We start from the raw sequence: 18,018 nt of genomic DNA on the forward strand, positions 1-18,018 counted from the left end.
GACTGGATTAGACTGAAAATGACTGCTTGGATACATTTTTGGATTAGACTGAACTGATTTGGAAAAGACTTCTGTGGTATTATCAGAATAAGACACTTCAGACTTCATGTTGTTATATGAACATTTGTCCATTTTTTTTTGTTATATGTTGTATACATTCTCTAAATCAAATATGTGTAACAGAAAAGTCATTTCTTTCTCCTAGAACATGTGATGTCTTAATTCTTCCACATAACATTTCAAACAGAAATATTCTATCACATAAACTACAACAATAAAACAAACCCAAAAGACAAGAAGTTAGCTCAGATATCTGATGAGGTCTCAGGCTGAGTCTGCGTGTTTCAGATAGAGTTTGTGGACACCACTGGAGTTGGTGAGAGGCGACACGGCGGGGGGTTCAGGTTGGTTTGTAACTGAGTTTAGTCGCTGGCGTGTTTGCATGCTCCGTTGCTCAAGACTCAGTGCTTCCTGTTTATGCTCGAGATCCCCAAGCATCTGAGCTTCGTGCAGCTGCAGAGCCTGCAACGAGTCCCTTATAAACAGAGGAGAGAGAAAAGATTAGAATTTCTAAAATCCTCAAGGTTTTCTAGAAGGAAAAGTATGCAAACTTGCATTTTAAGATCCCATATTTCTAAAATAAAATGAATTAAAATAAAATAAATCCACAGGGTGTCCTGAAAAGCCAGGAAACAACAGGAGTTAAAGTATTTATATTGAATACTGTATTTATTTATTTACACTTGGTTTTTTTTTATTTCAGGTGCGTCACTAGACCCTTTTTATTGGGCTACGAGACCCAGTAAATTGTTATTATTTAGCTAAACCGTTGACGTAGATTACAGGAGATCTGTCTGATGATAGACTTTCCTAATCGCTCACCATCATCATTTGGATTATTTAAAACATGTCACTTTCAAACTTTCAGTCAGACAACGATTCATAATACGACATCGTAGCTGAGGCCTGAGGAGCGAAACTATCAGGTGAACACTGGATATCTGTTTTGATGAGTAGGATGTGAATGTGTATTTAGTTCAATGAGGATGTTCTCCAGATCCATCATGGGTTAACTTCTTAAAAATTGCTCTCTGTTAATTTGATATTCTGCCACATACAGCAGTAATATAGTGAAAGCTTTTTTTTAAATGACTGTTTGCCTTTTAAATGAGTTTGAAGGTGTAAAAATATTAAGGTTTTTGATACCTAAAGAAAAGTTTATGTAGGTGAATTTTAATTACATTTAATTGAAATTTGAAATTTAATAATAATAAATTATCTACATGCTTACAACTTAATGTAATAAAAACTCTCAAAATCATCAGAATTGAACGCTTTGTTTGTTATTACTGCAAAAAATGTCTACAGCTTCACACATATGAAAGTGTTTACATGCTGTTTGTGCACACAACATTTTAATACCTCATTAAACTGCTACAATGATTTAAGTGTATACTGTATATGTTTGCAAGAACTCTTCTTATTTATAATCCTCTATTTTTGTATAATATACAGTATACACTTTGGTCAGCATGGTTTTGTGTATCTGCCATGTATTATTTTGTATTATTTAGCAAGCTTACAATGCATCTAATAATTTAGATACAAAAAAAAAGTTTTTCTATTAGATACAGGCAGATTTAGATTTTTCTCATCTTTTCTAGTCCTATTTTTAGCTATTAGGAAATATTTGTGCAATGTGCGCTGCAAGTGGAGCTCAGCTCTGCGTTACTGCTACTTTACTGTATATATCAATAATAATATTGATTAATATTGAATATTGAATAATATCAATAATAATCTCTTGATGTATACACTGTTACTTTCCGCTAGAACATTATTCAATTGTATGTTTTTCTATAGCTTTTGAGAAGCTGTGAACAGATTTTATTGCGTGAAGGCTTTCCTTGATCATATATCTATGTTTCTCCAGAAATGAATGAGGTAACTTGATGCCAGATCTGATCAAACTTGCCCACAAATTTCATGTAAAGTGCTTAACATGAAATAAATGTATTTTTCATTTTTAATCACATATTCATTATGGTAGTGATAATATATAAAAATATATAATATTTAATATAATTACACAATTGGAACACCCAGTGGAGCTCAGTGTGGAGTATTATGAAGCTCGATAGAAAAAAACTATTCAGATTTAAATGTTTACAAGTGAACTTTACAGGACATAAGAAATGTGGTATTCATGGACAGTACAACAGTCCAGATATAAATAAATAAATAAATAAATAAATAAATAAATAAATAAATAAATAAATAAATAAATGTTTGTACATTCCTTAATGTCTAGTGATAAATAAAAAGACTAATGTTTCAGTAGACTTGTGTATTTGCCTGTTAGGTATTTGTGGCATATTTATAACAGTTAATGGTTAAATGAACTTGTTAATGGTGAAATTCGAATGCATGGTAGATTTATGGTAGGAGAGACTCACTGAGCCTGTGCCAGCTTCTGTTTCAGAGCCATAATAGAAGAAGTAAGTTGTTTGTTCTCCTCCAGTAGCCCGTACTGTACCTGAGAAGAGTGCATTAGAGTGAATCAAAGTGATTCCAGTGAAACAGTAAACTATATTGGATGGTAAAAGAAACCGCCCGAGTCCTGACGTGAACGTTTACCTCGTCTCTGCACAGGTCCATCCCGGGCCTCCTGGTCCTGTACTCTAAGCGAGTGTGCACCAGTTTCAGTGGAGCCATCTTTAATTGCACATCCCTGTCCAGTCTAAGAATGTCTTCCTTCAGCTCATTGATCTCATCCCGAGTCTGTCAGACAGGAAACATTGTACAGAACCTTCTAAAGAAAAGATGAGATAGACACAGAGAATGTGAAGATGAATGATGTAGTTTACAGATTTGATCTGCCACTGAAGCTCCTGGCGAGCCTGCTCGAGCTGGTGAGCTCGCTTCCGGGAGGTGAATTGAGTGGCTATGCGCTGAGACTCTAATTCATTTTGCACCTGTGAAAAACACATGTGGGTTTTAAACAAATAACTTCTAGCTCTCTTTTTCTTTTTCATTCTGTTTACAAAATTAGAAATAGTAGGGTAGACCTTACAAGAAGCAAGATAATCAGTCTCCAAGCTTTGTGGAAGCGCCCTAAACTGTATGTTTCGGCTACATACCTGTGCTACAGTGATTTTGATATTCTCTCTCAGGTGCAGAGAAGCCAGCATTTCCTCCTTGGCTTGGGTTATATTGTGGTGGCTGAACTGCACCCACTGCTGAGGGGTTGTAGAACTGCAACCATACATTCGAAGAAACTACATCAGTTACTATATGGAAAAATAAGGACCTCCGCTTGTAGGTTTGTCACATGCAATAACTGAATAAAATGTTTCGCTCTATATATTCTAAATAAAATAAAAAGAAAATTAATTTAAAAAATCACAAAAACAGGGGAACTACTTGACTTTCTCCAGAGTACAAAATTAACTCGCCTGTAAGTATTTAACCAAATTAGCTCTGAAACTACAGTTGAAATCATGTTGCAATCAGATGAAGGCCAAATGAAACTTTCTGGGCAAGTAGAACTGAATTAAAAAAAAATAAAAAGTCCAATGCTGACTCGATCTACTGGTAGATCACAGGCATTTTATCAACACTGGCATATACAGATTAGAAAAACAGAAGAAAATCAGCTGAAACTTTGAGTTTGGAAATTGTAGTTTGTTTTTGGCCTACAAACATTCAAACATTATAAGAAATTAAAACGATGAGGAGAAGTTTTAATGATCTTAATGAAGGAGAAGTTTATTCCAGAGTAGCAGTGACAAAATACATGAAGTACTTTATGTTCATCAAAGTCAAGAAGAATGCAGGATGAATCCTGCTTGGCCATTTTATACTGTTTTTCCTCTGTGTAGTTTAAATGGAGTTTTGCTTTACATGTAAATTGAGTATCTCCCAAATGCTCGTGTGATACTATCACAGCAATGTGTACCCTTTGTTCAGTGATGGTCCTTGATGTCCTGCTGCCATTCCCATACTATTATCATTCCCATAATAATTAATCGAGGCTATTCATTTAGGCTTCCAAACATATTGTTTTATGATGTTTATGCATTTTTGTTAGTGAGCTCTTTCTGAAGTGTATCTTGTAGTGGAAAGTGGATCTGTAATTTCTTACAAAATAAATGAGAGCAGAAGTCGTACTATATGTAAATAATTGCACCATATTCACAAACCTAAGTATGTAACATTATAAAATATATCAAAAACAGAGAAAAGTATGTCAAATATGTTTCCTATGTGTATGTGATTATTTGTGGAGCTTTACCCGTTCGGTACACTGTGATCTTTAACATTAGTTTAACATGAGTTTCAGAACAGCTTTGGTGTTTCGCTGCAGAGTATAGACAATACTGTATTATTAAAAGATTTCATTATTTTGATTCTGTGATATGTCAAATGTGATCATTTAATGGGGGGAGGGGCAGTGAAAGCAAGGCTTACCCAGGAGGAATTCTGGTGGAATTGGGCTTCAGTGAGATCTTTGAGGATGTCAGAGACAGCGACAGGCAGGACATGTCTACATCCAAAGCTTCCATCTTGTGCTGAAGGTCAAGAGTCAGTTGATGACAGGCTTCCTGTAGCAAACTGAATACACCATCAGAGACTTTTATGGACTGTATATTTCTTTGATATTTCTCATTTTGTTCAGTTTATCTTTACAATCTCCATTTCTCACCAAAGTTGTTTAAAGGCTTGGTCAATGCTTTGCTGCAGGACCTGTTGTGCCTTATGAATCACCTCCACCTCCTTCTTTAGCTCTGCTTCCACTGGGTCACTAACCAGCTCGTTCCCTTTTCGACCCTCCCTCAAGGTCAAACACTCGCTTGTGACCTCTAGGGGCAGCACCGTGGCTGCAAGAGCACGCTCTGCTGCTTCCTTCGTCTATAAACACATTGGACAACTGTTATGGAAAATATTTAAGCATGTAAGGTCATTACTAGCTGTAGTAGGCCAAGGTGGTCATGGTCATGAGCTGATTCACTGTTAGGAATGGACATGAGTGAGACTTTCTTGTCAATAGAATATCTGGTGTTTCTCATATGTTTTCCTGAAACGGAAAAGCACTAACAAAGGTACGAATTAAATTAGACACAGTAAGTAATGCAGTTATACTAATATTGGTCATCTCGATGAACTACCCATTAAGCCACAACATGCGTTATGATGTAAGACTTGTGGGAGGGGCTTCTTCTCAGGAAGAGCACCTGCTGTAAGACATGACGTGCACCAAAGGCAAATTAATCTTTATCTTTAATCTTTAAAACTTCAAAAGAAAATAATTTCTAATTGTTGCCATGGGGCTATGATATCTTTTACGGGCAGTTAATTGAGTTGTGGCAGGAAACATCTTAATGTGTAATGATTTATTCAGGCTAAGGCTAAGCTTATTCACAGTAGAGGGAAACATGAAGGCCTAGGGCTGCTGGGAATCCCAGAAGAGTTTCAGACAGTGAAATGACTCAATGAAGTGAGCTTGAGTGAAATGACTCAGAGGGAGACTGGGCATCTGATACAAGCTTGAATCAGTCAGTTGTTAGATTAAATAGCACTTTTATGGTCTTGTCCATGTTAGATAATGTATTTCACTAAATCCAGGTTGTAGGTATAATGCCATTAAATAATGTGATATATATATATATATATATATATATATATATATATATATATATATATATATATATATATATATATATATATATATATATAATACAAGCATCCTGTAATTATCCTTTGTATCTTTAAGGGAGCTTAGTCATCTGATGATCACAGCACAGAGGAAAGAGGAGATTAAATGAACCGTACAGAGAAAACAAACTGACTTTGGTTCTCACAGAACAATCAAAATGAAGCACTGGTGCAGAGAACAACAATGATTTACTCTAAAAAAAGGTAAATACAAGGTTTTACAAAGATGATTAATTAAAACAGTGTTTAAAGATTTTCTTTAGTTCTGACCTTGTGTTTCAGTAAACATAGAAACTATTGATATGATTCAGAATATAAAAAGTAGATTTTTAGAACAATCTTAAAATGTAATGAAATAAAACATGGTTAAACAACTTAAACAGGGTTGTGTTTGAGTATTTCTGTCAGAAAATGAAATGTTTTTGCTAAAACTATTATTTATGTCTTTTTCTTTTATTAATATTACATGAAAGTGAGAGGTGCAGAATAAAACAGAGTACAGGTATAAAATAGTAGAAGATGCAGATAGATATAGATATAAATATATAATGCAAAGAAAATGAAAATAGAAACAGTAAACTATAGATGTGAAAAAAAAATGTCAGACTTAACAACGAGCAGTGTAATAACTCTACTCACTAGCGTGAGAGTGTCCATTTCAGTATCCAGTTCCTCCGCACAGGCTTCCAGGCTCTTCTTCCAAAGTGTGATGTCATTTATTCTGTCACTCAGTCGACGAGTGCTGTCATATTCACCCCACTTTGTCTGAGAAACACAGAATGAACTCATAAACTCACACTAAACATTTTTGGACTAAATGATTTCAAATCAACTACCTTATTGGCGGTTTCGCTGCACAGAGTCCTGCCCTGCAGACGGATCTCATGTGATAGGTGTCTCGTTTGCTCAGCAGTGACCGAGAGCTCATTATTACTGTTCATCCAGTCAGACACAGCACAGCGCAGGCCTGGCTTAATGCTCAGTGTGGCCATGTCTGCTCAGCATACAGAAATAATAAGACAACTATGTGAATCAATTAACTAATAAGGAAGTGTCATTTCATTTAGTCTGAATTCTTTTTTAGTTGACATTCTGTTTTTGAGCAAATTACACCAACATCACTGTATAATAGAAAGTAACATTACACACAACACCACTTTTTTAGACAAAAAAAACAAAAAAAAACGTTAAAACCTACTGTAGAGAGGAATAAACAGGAAAAAAAACTTCTTTTTATGGGCATGAAATGGCCTTCATTATATAATGAATTTTTTATATATTAAAAAAATAATTGTAAAAAGAATCATATTTTAAGCCAAATTTCAAATCCAAAAAGCATTAAATCTGCATATCAAAAGCAGAATAATTTATTAATCCCCCAGGGGTTAATTGGGTAGCAGCAACTGGCAACATGATGGGTAAATAGATTACTGCGAGTAAATATAGACTATAGGCTACAATCTCAGAAACAAAGATACCACAATGTACATTTTTAAAATATATTTATTCCCATCAAGGGTGTGTGTATATCTGTGTATATGTTAATATGCCTAATTACATGGGGATCTGCATACAGTGTAGCTTTAATGGAGTTCAGCTACATAGATCAGTGGTCCTTAAGGTGCAATTAAGGTGAAATATTCATTGTAAATTTACATCATGAAGAATAAAAAATAGCATTCACAGGTACCACAAAAGAGACAAAGGAAAAGTGGCCCCTAAGGTGCATTTATGTAGCTTAGATTTTGTTTTTAAATGTGAAACTAAACATATAAATGTACAAAATAAGTAGCCTTGATGACATCACTCAAGAGACAGAGGAAAAGCACAGCTGCCTGTATCTAAAAGTGCACATACTTTTATTTTAGTTTAGAATATACTCACCTGAATTTTCTAGAACTCTCACGCGCAGTTTTCTGCACTGTGTTTTAGACACTAAAACAAGTGTAAAGTGCATGCGGTCTCCAGGTGACTAAGGGACGCACATGCAACTTAATACCTAGGGCGCCATGGCAACATGGCACAGTTTGATGTTGCATAAACATACCGCTTCTGCTACAAAAGCACCACACTTAACAGGTTCATCTTTAATCCTCGTTGCATTCAGTAGTCTGTATTCAGTAGTCTGTATTTCATTTTCCCCTTCTGACAATTCCTGCATAACTAAGCTATACAATGTCTTAAACTGTAGCTTCATTATATTAAAGGTAGAATAGGCTAATATATAATGCAATAAATAAGTGTTTAGTGCACTAATGTCAGCACTTGTCTCATATAATTATATAATGTGTGTCTCTTTAGTATGTGTAATGCATCAATGTGTGCACATTAAATGTTCATCTAAATATCAACTGACAAGAGCCTGAAAGCTTGTGAGGAGCCTGTGGCTATGGTCTAGACCAAGGGTGTCTAATCTCATCTGCAAAGGTCCAGTGTGCATCTTTTCATACCAATGAAGCAGGATCCACACCTGATGCCACCTGTATAATCACTTGACCTTGGTTTTCAATAGACTCAGGTGTGGCTTCTGTTCAGTTGGAATGAAAACATGTACACACAACCCACACCAGCCCTTTGTGGATAAGTCTTGACACCATTGGTCTAGATATTAGAGTACGATCTAGAAGATTTTGCTGTCTATTAAAAAGATAAGGATCTAGAAAAATACTGTAAGTATTTGTAATCGGTGAAATTCCTCAGACTTGGGCATCAATTATAAGAAAATTTAAATACTATTTGATGGATGTAAGATGAGGCTGTGTGATGTTAAAATAATAATAATAATAATAATAATAATAATAATAATAATAAAAGATATTGGTCAGGAACTACCGGAACATGCTACAGTTAGTTTAATGTCTTGTGCTCATGTCATGTGATTCCCCACGTGTTTACCTGGTTCTCATTATCCTTAATGTGCTGCTGTTTTTATACCTGCACTTTTCTGTCTTTGTTGTATGTTGTGTTTAGTTTAGTTTTTTTTTTATCATCATCAGGTTATGTTGTGTAATAAATGTAAGGAAAGTTATCCTGAATTTGGGTCTGATTAGCGGTGTTTCTCCAAAAACATGACTAATAATATTTTACATGTAAAAAATAAAAAAGTGTTATATACTACTAGAAAATTAAAACAATACAATGCATTTTTAATTCTGCAAATGTATTTATGTGTAACTGTTGTCACATAAGACGATTCTAACACATTTTGTTAAATTAGCACTTATGGTTCTCTGAAAGTGAAGGGAAAATGGTGAGATCCAGTTCAAGACACTCCTGTGTGAGGACCTTAATTACTCTTTTAAGTAACTTATTAATCATTTCAACATACAAGTGACAGCCCTGATGGACGTTAATCCTTCTGCACCTTATTAGCTAATAATTAACCTTGTAAAAAAAACCTTGACTTAACTTGATTTGCGCACACGATCTTTTTTGTCCATTTCAGAAAGAAAATCATAAATTGTGAACAAATGAATAACACAGCTAACATGTTTAGAACCTGAACGGATTCTCAGCAACACAAAATGTAATATAAGAAATACTATTTAGAACATTTGTTAACAAATATATGGTAATGATCTTAACTGGAAGAACATCCTTTACTGGAATGATGTCAATCAAATTCATTTGATCAAGGTGATGTAATGAATGAATAAATTAATGCTCATTAAGAAATATGCAATATAGGATTTCAGGGATTTAAATTTATGCTTTTCATGCAGTTGCGCAACGCTTTGTCGTGCAACAACCCCAGAAGCAGCGACTACATCCGAAGGTGTTCTACAAGTAGGCCATCTCAGCTGTCTCGAGATGTTTGGTGATGTAGTCCAGTATAACTTTCTCATTTGCTGTGTCTTTTAGGTAGAAGTGTGATCCAGGTAGCATCTGTACAGTAAAATCTCCACTGGTCATGGCTTTGAATGCTGTAAGACAAGATATAAGAACATGTAAAAAAAAAATAAACATTTTAAGATGGATGATAACACTATTTTGTTCTTCATTCAGTCACAGGAGGCTCTGAGTTTTACCTTGTGACATGTTTAAGGCCCAGCTTCATTTGACATGCAGTTTCCTTTATCAGCCTTTAAGAAATTCGGTTCTAATTGAAAGCTTTTAACCACCATAAGTAGTGAATGTCATCTGGAGGTCTTCCTGTGAGCCTGTAATAATGTAGCTCTTTGCAATAATCAAATTCTTCTACATATTCTGAGACATGTGTTAACGTTTAGATACTGACTGACTTGACTGACTGCATCTTAACAAATGTCTAGAATTGTTTAAGGTGATCTCCTGGTATATCTCAGTTCTTCCTTCTAACGGTCATCGTCAGCTCATTTAACATCCTTGTGTGAAATGAATAAGTGGAAATAAATATAATCATGATGCTGATGCATGATCATGACATCATGTAACTAACAGACAGTCATATGTCAGAAGATTAGTGTATAACGTAGAACGAGGTGGTGACGGACAGATATTTTGCAGATATAATTTTAAAGCAGTGTATTGGCTCCTCTTTAGTATTCACAGAATAATAAGGCTGCACGGCTACACCTCTGACCTTGTAGGTCATGTTGCAAATCCTCTTTGCCATCAAAGCATGAAACTGGACATGACAGGAAAGGAGATGTTGGTCTGCTGCACCTGCAAGTCTCACACACACACACACACACACACACACACACACACAGTTTATTAGTCTATAATTCTATAAACACCAATGAGCCATGCTATGCCTTATGATTTATTATTTTTATTTATTTATTTTATGAAAAACGACCCATTTCCTTATAATGGGTAAACTATGCTGCTTTGTTCCATTAACACCAAACACTGACTTTTTGTTTAAACCACTTACCTGTAGTTCTCTACTACATTCAGATCTGATCTCAAGGCTGGCAGGAAGAGCTTCAGTGCCTCAGGGTTGGCCAGGATTTCAGGAGGTGTTCCTCCAAGGGAGATCATCCACTGGAGGAACTCTTCATCAGACAGGTGGCTTCTGTTTGGACTTTGCAATCTAATTTCAGACTGTACAAGAGAACTGTTGACTATCAGTTTACACATTTTCACTAGTCTATATATGTAAAAAATGTCTAGCACATTGATGAGTAGAACGGTAGATGCTGTTTGGTTCTTCTTTCAATTATTTCAAGAAAATATCATGATCTAAACCTCAAGCTATTAACCCCTTCCAGCCAGGACGGAAATGATTAATCCTGTTCATAAGCATAAAAGCCTGAATGTATCTACACATGTAGCATAGCAGAAGTACAGGAAGAAGCTCAGCTACAAGACTACAAAGACTGAAATTTCCACCTAAACAAAACAATTCCAACACAAAGCGGCTAAATGAAGAAGGAAAACTGTGCACTCACAAAAACTGACACAAGCAATCGACCATTACACAAAAACACAACCTGCAGATTTCACCGGTATAAGGATGAACACTGTGACCTAACCTCACAAAACTAAAAGCACAAAAATAACAACTTTAATGGTATAATGGCAATACTGTAATATATAAATAATATAATCTAGTAATATTCCAGAAAGTACCAGAATTATTCAAATACACCTTGTAGTTTTTGAGATATACTCAAAATGTTAAATTAACTGTATGTTAAAAGATTTCTACTGAACATTACTAAACTTTACTGCTGCTTTGGGGTATTTTTCCATTTTAAAAAAAAGTAGCTCTTTACCGTTAGATCACGAACGCTTAAAGCTTAGATCAGTACCTTTGAACTTCCTTTTGAACGACCCCAGTCACTAATGAACCCTTTACGCTCCACCCCCAGGTTCACATCCATGAGGGACATACTACATATATAGCATTGTGTTCTAAATCTTCTGAATGTTTCATTTTATGACAAAAAACACAACGCCTTTTCCTAGCTTTTGTACCTAAGCTTGTATGATTTACACTTATTAAGTGTGCAAAAGAACCACAATCATCACGTCACACTCACGTAAGGTGCCGAGGCTCCAGAGAGAAACACGTGTACAGGCTGGAGATTGTAAACCTTCTGCACATATTCAGTGAAAGCATAGCTTATCATGGCACCAAAACTGACACAGAGAGAAGTTAGAGAAAGAAGACAGGTCAGTATTTTAATGAAGACAGATATACAGAGCATTAAAAATGTAGGAAAACTCAAATAAACCAACCTATTAATACAGATCATGACATCAAAGCTGTGTATTTGGTATCTCATGAATGTCTAACGCACACAAAAAATATTCATCTAGATCATATGACGATGAGAAAATTCTCAAAGCATGAAATAAACTGTTGTGATTCATTGCGTAGTTCATAAAACATTTCTCTTTTTTACAATCAAAAAATAAAACACCCAATAATCTCACATAGCTTTTAATTAACTTCACCTACCTGTGTCCAAAGACAGCAAACGGTTTCTCCTTGAGCTCCGGTAAAAGCACCCCAAGGACCTCATCGAGGATCTGCTGCATGTTCTGGAAGAAGGGTTCCCTTCCTCGACTTTCCCTTCCAGGCAATCTAACCGAATACACTGCAGCCAAAATGTGTAAAAGAGCTGGCAAATTCACACAGGAAGAAAATTCCTATTTAATGAACATGTAATGAAGCATCATAAGGCTGAGGATCCATTTGCAGGCTTTATTAGAATACTCGCAGTACAACAGGCTAGGGTCGACTTTGGCAAATACAACAATGCAGAGTAGACAGAAATCATGGTCAATATAACAGGCAAAGGGTCAGGGCAGGTGGCAGAGAATTGTAAGGTAGAAATACAAACAAAGTAATAACCGAAAAATACACAACAGGAAAATGTAGTCCGGAAGCTGCTAATACTTGGGAGACTGTTCCCTCTGTTGGCGATCGGAGGACGAGGCAGGTACTTCATTCATGACAGAACACATACAGTGCAGTTCTGCACACTTATGGTACACTATATAAAAGTGAGGAGGACTGGGGTTCAGTCTGTGTTCCAGTTCATCACAAAGGTGTTCAGTGGTGTTGAGTCAGAGTCAGGGCTCAGTACAGGACACTCGAGTTCTTCACTCCAACCTTCACACTCCATGTCTTCATGGAGCTCTGTGCTTTGTGTACAGGAGCATTGTCATGATGGAACAGGGTTCGAGTCTCTGAGTTCCAGTGAACTAAAGCCACAGCACACAGAGTCATTCAAAACTGCTGTGTACTACCGACTATACAGAAACATTTTTTGATGGTCAGATGTTCACAAACCATATAGCACCATAGAGTAGGAGAAAGTAATTATCTGTCACTAAAAATACTCTCTCAAGTATCAATATTTTACTCACACAGAAATAAACTAAAATGTCAGAATATTTCTGAACATCATACAAAGTTTTCGACCTGCCTCAAAGATCTTTGGTGGTCTTTAAAGGTCTCTTTCTTTAGTTATCCTCCATTTCCTTTTTGATAGTGCTGTCTCTTTTCAGACGGATGATTTTCATTCTTCCACCAGCTTCCCCTAACAATGAGATTTTATCATCTTATTTTCTAATCTCTAGACTCACAGTCAGTGGAAGGAAACAGCCCTCGTTTATGTCTTTCTGGATTTAAGAAAGACATAGTCACTGACGTCGCCCATATCACATCACCTAGTGTCTGATATCTCCAAAGACCCAGACTCTAGACTCTAGTCTCTACTGTCGGGTCAGTGCACTGAGTTCAGATCAGCTTTATCATAGTTAAGCCGTTCTCTTGACTTAACATCTTTTAGAAAGACAGTTTACTGTTACAGCTTTCTTTGTCACCACTCATCATAGCACACTATCTCTACTGAAATGAGTATCATGTGGTATGATGAGTGGTGTTTTACTGTCTTAAAGGTAGATCTGTTGATCTGTAAGTGGTGAATTGTGTGATGTCTACAAAGCGGTAACAGTAAACTGGGTATCTGAATGATGTAAAGTCAAGAAAACAGCTTAATTATTCAGTTAAATTTTTGTTTTTATCTCAACATTTATCCCTAAATATCTCTAACATTTATGCCTAATGATCAAGCCTGAGGTGACGGCGACGAGGAAAAACTCACTGAGATGATATGAGGAACCATTTTGATTTTGAGAGGAACCAGACTCAGAAGTGAACCTCATCCTCATTTGGGTCACACTGGACAGGAAATAATGTCAATATAAATAATTATAATAAAGCTGATCTGAACTCAGAGCATTGACCTGACAGTAGAGACTAGAGTCCAGATATTTTGAGGTATTAGACACTGGGTGATGTGACAGTAGAAACATGACTTTATTTTAACCAATAATTCATCAAATCAGCCTATTTCCTTTACTCAACTTCAGTGACTATGTCTTTCTTAAATCCAAAAAAAAAACGGCTGTTTCATTCCACCGACTGTGAGTCTAGAGTATCCCGAGGCATCTAGAGACTGTACCTGCATCATGAAGATTTCAGATTCGAAGAGAAGATGCCAATTCCATGTGGTCTTTAATTACAACAATTACTCCTCATCAATACACAATTATCAGACTGTATCTGACTGTAGAAAGGACATTATTCATTCATTATTATTGACAGGAGTGTGTTCAGAGGCAGAGGAGTGTGTTCAGAGAGGCGTGTTCAGTGGCAAAGGAGTGTGTTCAGATGAGTGTGTTCAGTGGCAGAGGAGTGTGTTCAGAGGAGTGTGTTCGGTGGCAGAGGAGTGTGTTCAGAGAGGCGTGTTCAGTGGCAAAGGAGTGTGTTCAGTGGCAAAGGAGTGTGTTCAGAGGAGTGTGCTTGGTGGCAGAGGAGTGTGTTCAGAGCGGCATGTTCAGTGGCAGGAGTGTGTTCAGTGGCAGAGGACTCTGTTCAGTGGAAGTGGAGTGTGTTCAGAGGCAGAGGAGTGTGTACAGAGAGGCGTGTTCAGTGGCAGAGGAGTGTGGTCAGAGAGGCATGTTCAGTGGCAGTGGAGTGTGTTCAGAGGAGTCGTGTCCGCCCTTCATTGTTCATTGTTGCGTTAAATCTTACCCAGATACAATTGTGCTATTTTCTGATTGGCTATTGTGTAGCCTCTTTTTTGATTGGCTGATAAGTGTCAGGAGTGTGTTCGGTGGAGTGTGTTCAGTGGCAGAGGAGTGTGTTCAGTGGCAGACTGTGGTCCCTGTCAAGCTCCACTGTAAGACCGAGCTACTCTTTTGTCCGATTAGACTGAACGTCTCTCAGGTTTCAAGTTTTTATTTTTCTAGAGCACATTTTACACAACTGAAGTTCACCAAAGTGCATAAAAGATTGAAACACACATCTATCTATCTATCTATCTATCTATCTATCTATCTATCTATCTATCTATCTATCTATCTATTGTATATATGTGTTGCACATTTAATAAATAAACTTCTTCAGTACCTTCGATGGACTGGTTAAGGAGTCTTTCCCAGCGTGCATAGTGAATAGAGCCTCCACCTGCCCAGGGAAAACAGATCAGCCTCCATACAGCCTCGGGCCTTTTACTGAAACAGTTAATGACTTTATCCATCACACTACAGGAAGCAAATAGGACAATCATTATTAGTTAGTTTTAAGAAATGACTCAAGAACAGAAAAGTTCTACAAGAGCAGCATATTAATGATAATAGATGATCATTTCTAATCTGAATATGTTGTGACTGTTGTCATGTATCATTAACTATAAATGTATACAATGAATAGTGTAATAGTGTATTAGTGTAATAGTGTACTAGTGTAATAGTGTACTAGTGTACTAGTGTAATAGTGTACTAGTGTAATGGTCTAATGTTGTATTAGTTTATATAATTAGGTTTGCCCATTAAGTTTTACCAGATTTACACATTTGATATAGAAGTGAATTGATCCAGAATAACCTAGAAATATAAAGCATCTGATTCTTTTTTTTTTTAACTAATGAACTAATTTTTAATTATAAACAGAATTATACTGTAGTTCAGAGGTCACTAACGGGTAGACCGGACCCAGAAGCTGACCAATCCGGACCCGGACCTACGGCCAAAACAAAACTTTAAAACTTGACGGGGCGCTTCTATTTTACTACGCAGCTTTTGCAATCTTTAAGGTAAAGGTAGTGGAAACGCACAGACCAATTGCATGCGAGTTATGCCATCCCACGTGATACCACTCAGCCATTCAAGTCTGTGCATTCCTGAAGTAAACAATGCGACTCAACAGTGAAAGGCAGATGAGAGAGAATTAAAGTGTTACACATAAAAGAAAGCTAGCGATACATGTAGAAAACAAAGGGAGAGAAACAGACGAGTGAGACGGAGAAAGGGAGAGAAACAGACGAGTGAGACGGAGAAAGGGAGAGAAACAGACGAGTGAGACGGAGAAAGGGAGAGAAACAGACGAGTGAGACGGAGAAAGGGAGAGAAACAGACGAGTGAGACGGAGAAAGGGAGAATAAAGAACAAATGCCGTCCTCCAAAAAAGAAAAGTGGACAGCGAAAATAGAGCATTTAAGCCAGAATGGACAGACTCATTTCTGTTCATACTTCCCACTTCACACTAAACCAGTGTGTCTCATATGTTCAGAAACCGGGGCACGTATTAAAAGTGGCAATGTGAAACGCCATTATAAGACAAAACATAAAGGTTTTGAAGAAACATATCCACTCAAATTTGAAGACAGCGTCCCTGAGACAGCTTTCCCAGGTCTGAGGAAAGTTGCCCTATACATCCTGACCATGTTTGGCTCTAAATAAAACTGCGAGGCAGCTTTCTCTACAATGAACATAATCCAATCTAAATATGGTTCCAGGCTCACTAATGAGCACCTCCACATGTGTATGAGAGCGGTCCTGACTCCATTCAAGCCCAGGTTTAAAATCCTGGCAAGCCAAGCTAGAGCTCAGTTCTCTCTCTGAGAAATAAAAGAGAAATTTAAGCACTTTATTTAAACAAACATACACAATTTTCACATTTTATTTATTTTCTCTTACATTGAAATGTAGCGCTACTTTTATTTATTTAATGAGAGAACGTTATACTGAATTTATATTGGTTTGACATTTATTTATTTTTATTGGTTTGACAGTCAGGTATTGATTGCTTGCAGATGTTGATACAACTACTAGGCTACATAAATATCACAATAACTAGTTAGACATTATGATCTTCCGGACCTTCGCTTCAAGACATTTTCTCTTACTGGACCTCTTTCAATTTTAGTTGAATACCTCTGCTGTAGTCAATACCCAGATTTCTTCAAACTACCCAACACTGTTTATTACGTCCAAAAGAAAGACTGCTGCAAACAGACAGAAACAAACCAACCTTTTAAATCCCACCTGTTTATTGGTGTGACTTCAGATCTGCTGTTAAGATCATGTCCTATTAGCTGGAATCCTGCAGTAACTCATCTCCTAAAATAAGATGTTTACTGTTCAGGAAACTTCAGTCTCATCTATGAGCGTCGTCTTTTTCTTCTACGAGGACAAACCTGTGTCACCAAAAGCAATATCGCCATCTCCAGTCCACAAGCCATGATAAACAACAAGCAGAGGTCCTTTTTTCACTCAAAACAGGGATCCCTATAAATAAATAAATACACTCCCTTTTAAGAGCCCATAATAAAGAATAAGCAGATTCACTTTTTTCACTCAAAACCCTTTAACTATAAACAAACAAACAAAATATTTATGTATATAAATAAATAAATAAGTAAATAAATAAATAAATGCCCTTTTAAGCACCGTTTTTAGGTTAAAGTTAAAAAAAAGATCTCTACATAAAGTCAATTTGTTTGTTTGTTTATACGTTGTATTTGTTATTGAAAACCAATTTTAGTTCCAAGAGCTAGGCTACAAAATGCAAAACCAGAAAAATAAAAAATAAATTAAATAAATATCATGCTATGACTAAATAACCTGTGTAATAAACTTCATATGTAAGTAATTACAAATAATGACACCACTAATTATCAACAAAAATGAATTAATAAAGAAATAAGTAAAGGTAAATAAAATGAATCAAGCTCATTGAATTAACAATAAAGTAATGTTACAGCATGGAACATTTCATCATGATGCTTCAGAAATAATGAGTTTATATTAATAAACAAGTGATAAACATTAAAAAGTAATTCAATAGTTTACTTTTTAGAGAACAAAATAACACACATATATAAAAAAAATCACCCTATATAGAGTTTTTTTTTTTATTGTTTCAATAACAAATGATAACAGATAACAAAATGCAATGCCATATTATTCAAATCTTAGAATAGCAACATAACATAAAGGAAAGAAAAAGGAAAATACACATAAGGGGTATCAAGCAATACAATTAATTTAGAAAAGAGGAATTAACAGCCTTGAAAA

The 18,018-nt window shown here is 36.1% G+C and overlaps 2 protein-coding genes across 5 annotated transcripts; both read right to left on the reverse strand.

Moving 5' to 3' along the window:
• Positions 1-164: 164 nt before the first annotated feature.
• Positions 165-8,716, reverse strand: tekt2 (tektin 2 (testicular)). The gene is made up of 10 exons (XM_027143983.2): positions 7,600-8,716; positions 6,552-6,709; positions 6,355-6,480; positions 4,706-4,911; positions 4,471-4,614; positions 3,141-3,255; positions 2,868-2,975; positions 2,638-2,781; positions 2,457-2,536; positions 165-535 (listed from the first exon to the last, which is right to left on the reverse strand). Exons 1-10 carry the CDS (start codon positions 7,670-7,672, stop codon positions 325-327), a joined length of 1,365 nt encoding a protein of 454 aa, XP_026999784.1. The 5' UTR covers positions 7,673-8,716; the 3' UTR covers positions 165-324.
• A 142-nt stretch (positions 8,717-8,858) lies between these two features.
• olah (oleoyl-ACP hydrolase) lies at positions 8,859-17,140 on the reverse strand. 4 transcript variants are annotated; one of them, XM_027143989.2, is made up of 7 exons: positions 16,987-17,140; positions 15,071-15,204; positions 12,107-12,269; positions 11,685-11,784; positions 10,574-10,743; positions 10,277-10,359; positions 8,859-9,638 (listed from the first exon to the last, which is right to left on the reverse strand). In XM_027143989.2, the coding sequence occupies exons 2-7, from the start codon at positions 15,198-15,200 to the stop codon at positions 9,496-9,498; spliced, it is 789 nt and encodes a 262-aa protein (XP_026999790.1). In that variant the 5' UTR covers positions 15,201-15,204; positions 16,987-17,140; the 3' UTR covers positions 8,859-9,495. The 4 variants fall into 4 exon arrangements, with proteins under 4 accessions (XP_026999790.1, XP_026999793.2, XP_026999792.1 ...); XM_027143992.2 differs by having other exon boundaries at positions 10,277-10,367; XM_027143991.2 differs by having other exon boundaries at positions 12,107-12,245; positions 16,987-17,139.
• Positions 17,141-18,018: the final 878 nt, after the last annotated feature.

The sequence above is a fragment of the Tachysurus fulvidraco genome, chromosome 7 (assembly GCF_022655615.1).
Source record: "Tachysurus fulvidraco isolate hzauxx_2018 chromosome 7, HZAU_PFXX_2.0, whole genome shotgun sequence".
NCBI lineage: Eukaryota > Metazoa > Chordata > Actinopteri > Siluriformes > Bagridae > Tachysurus > Tachysurus fulvidraco.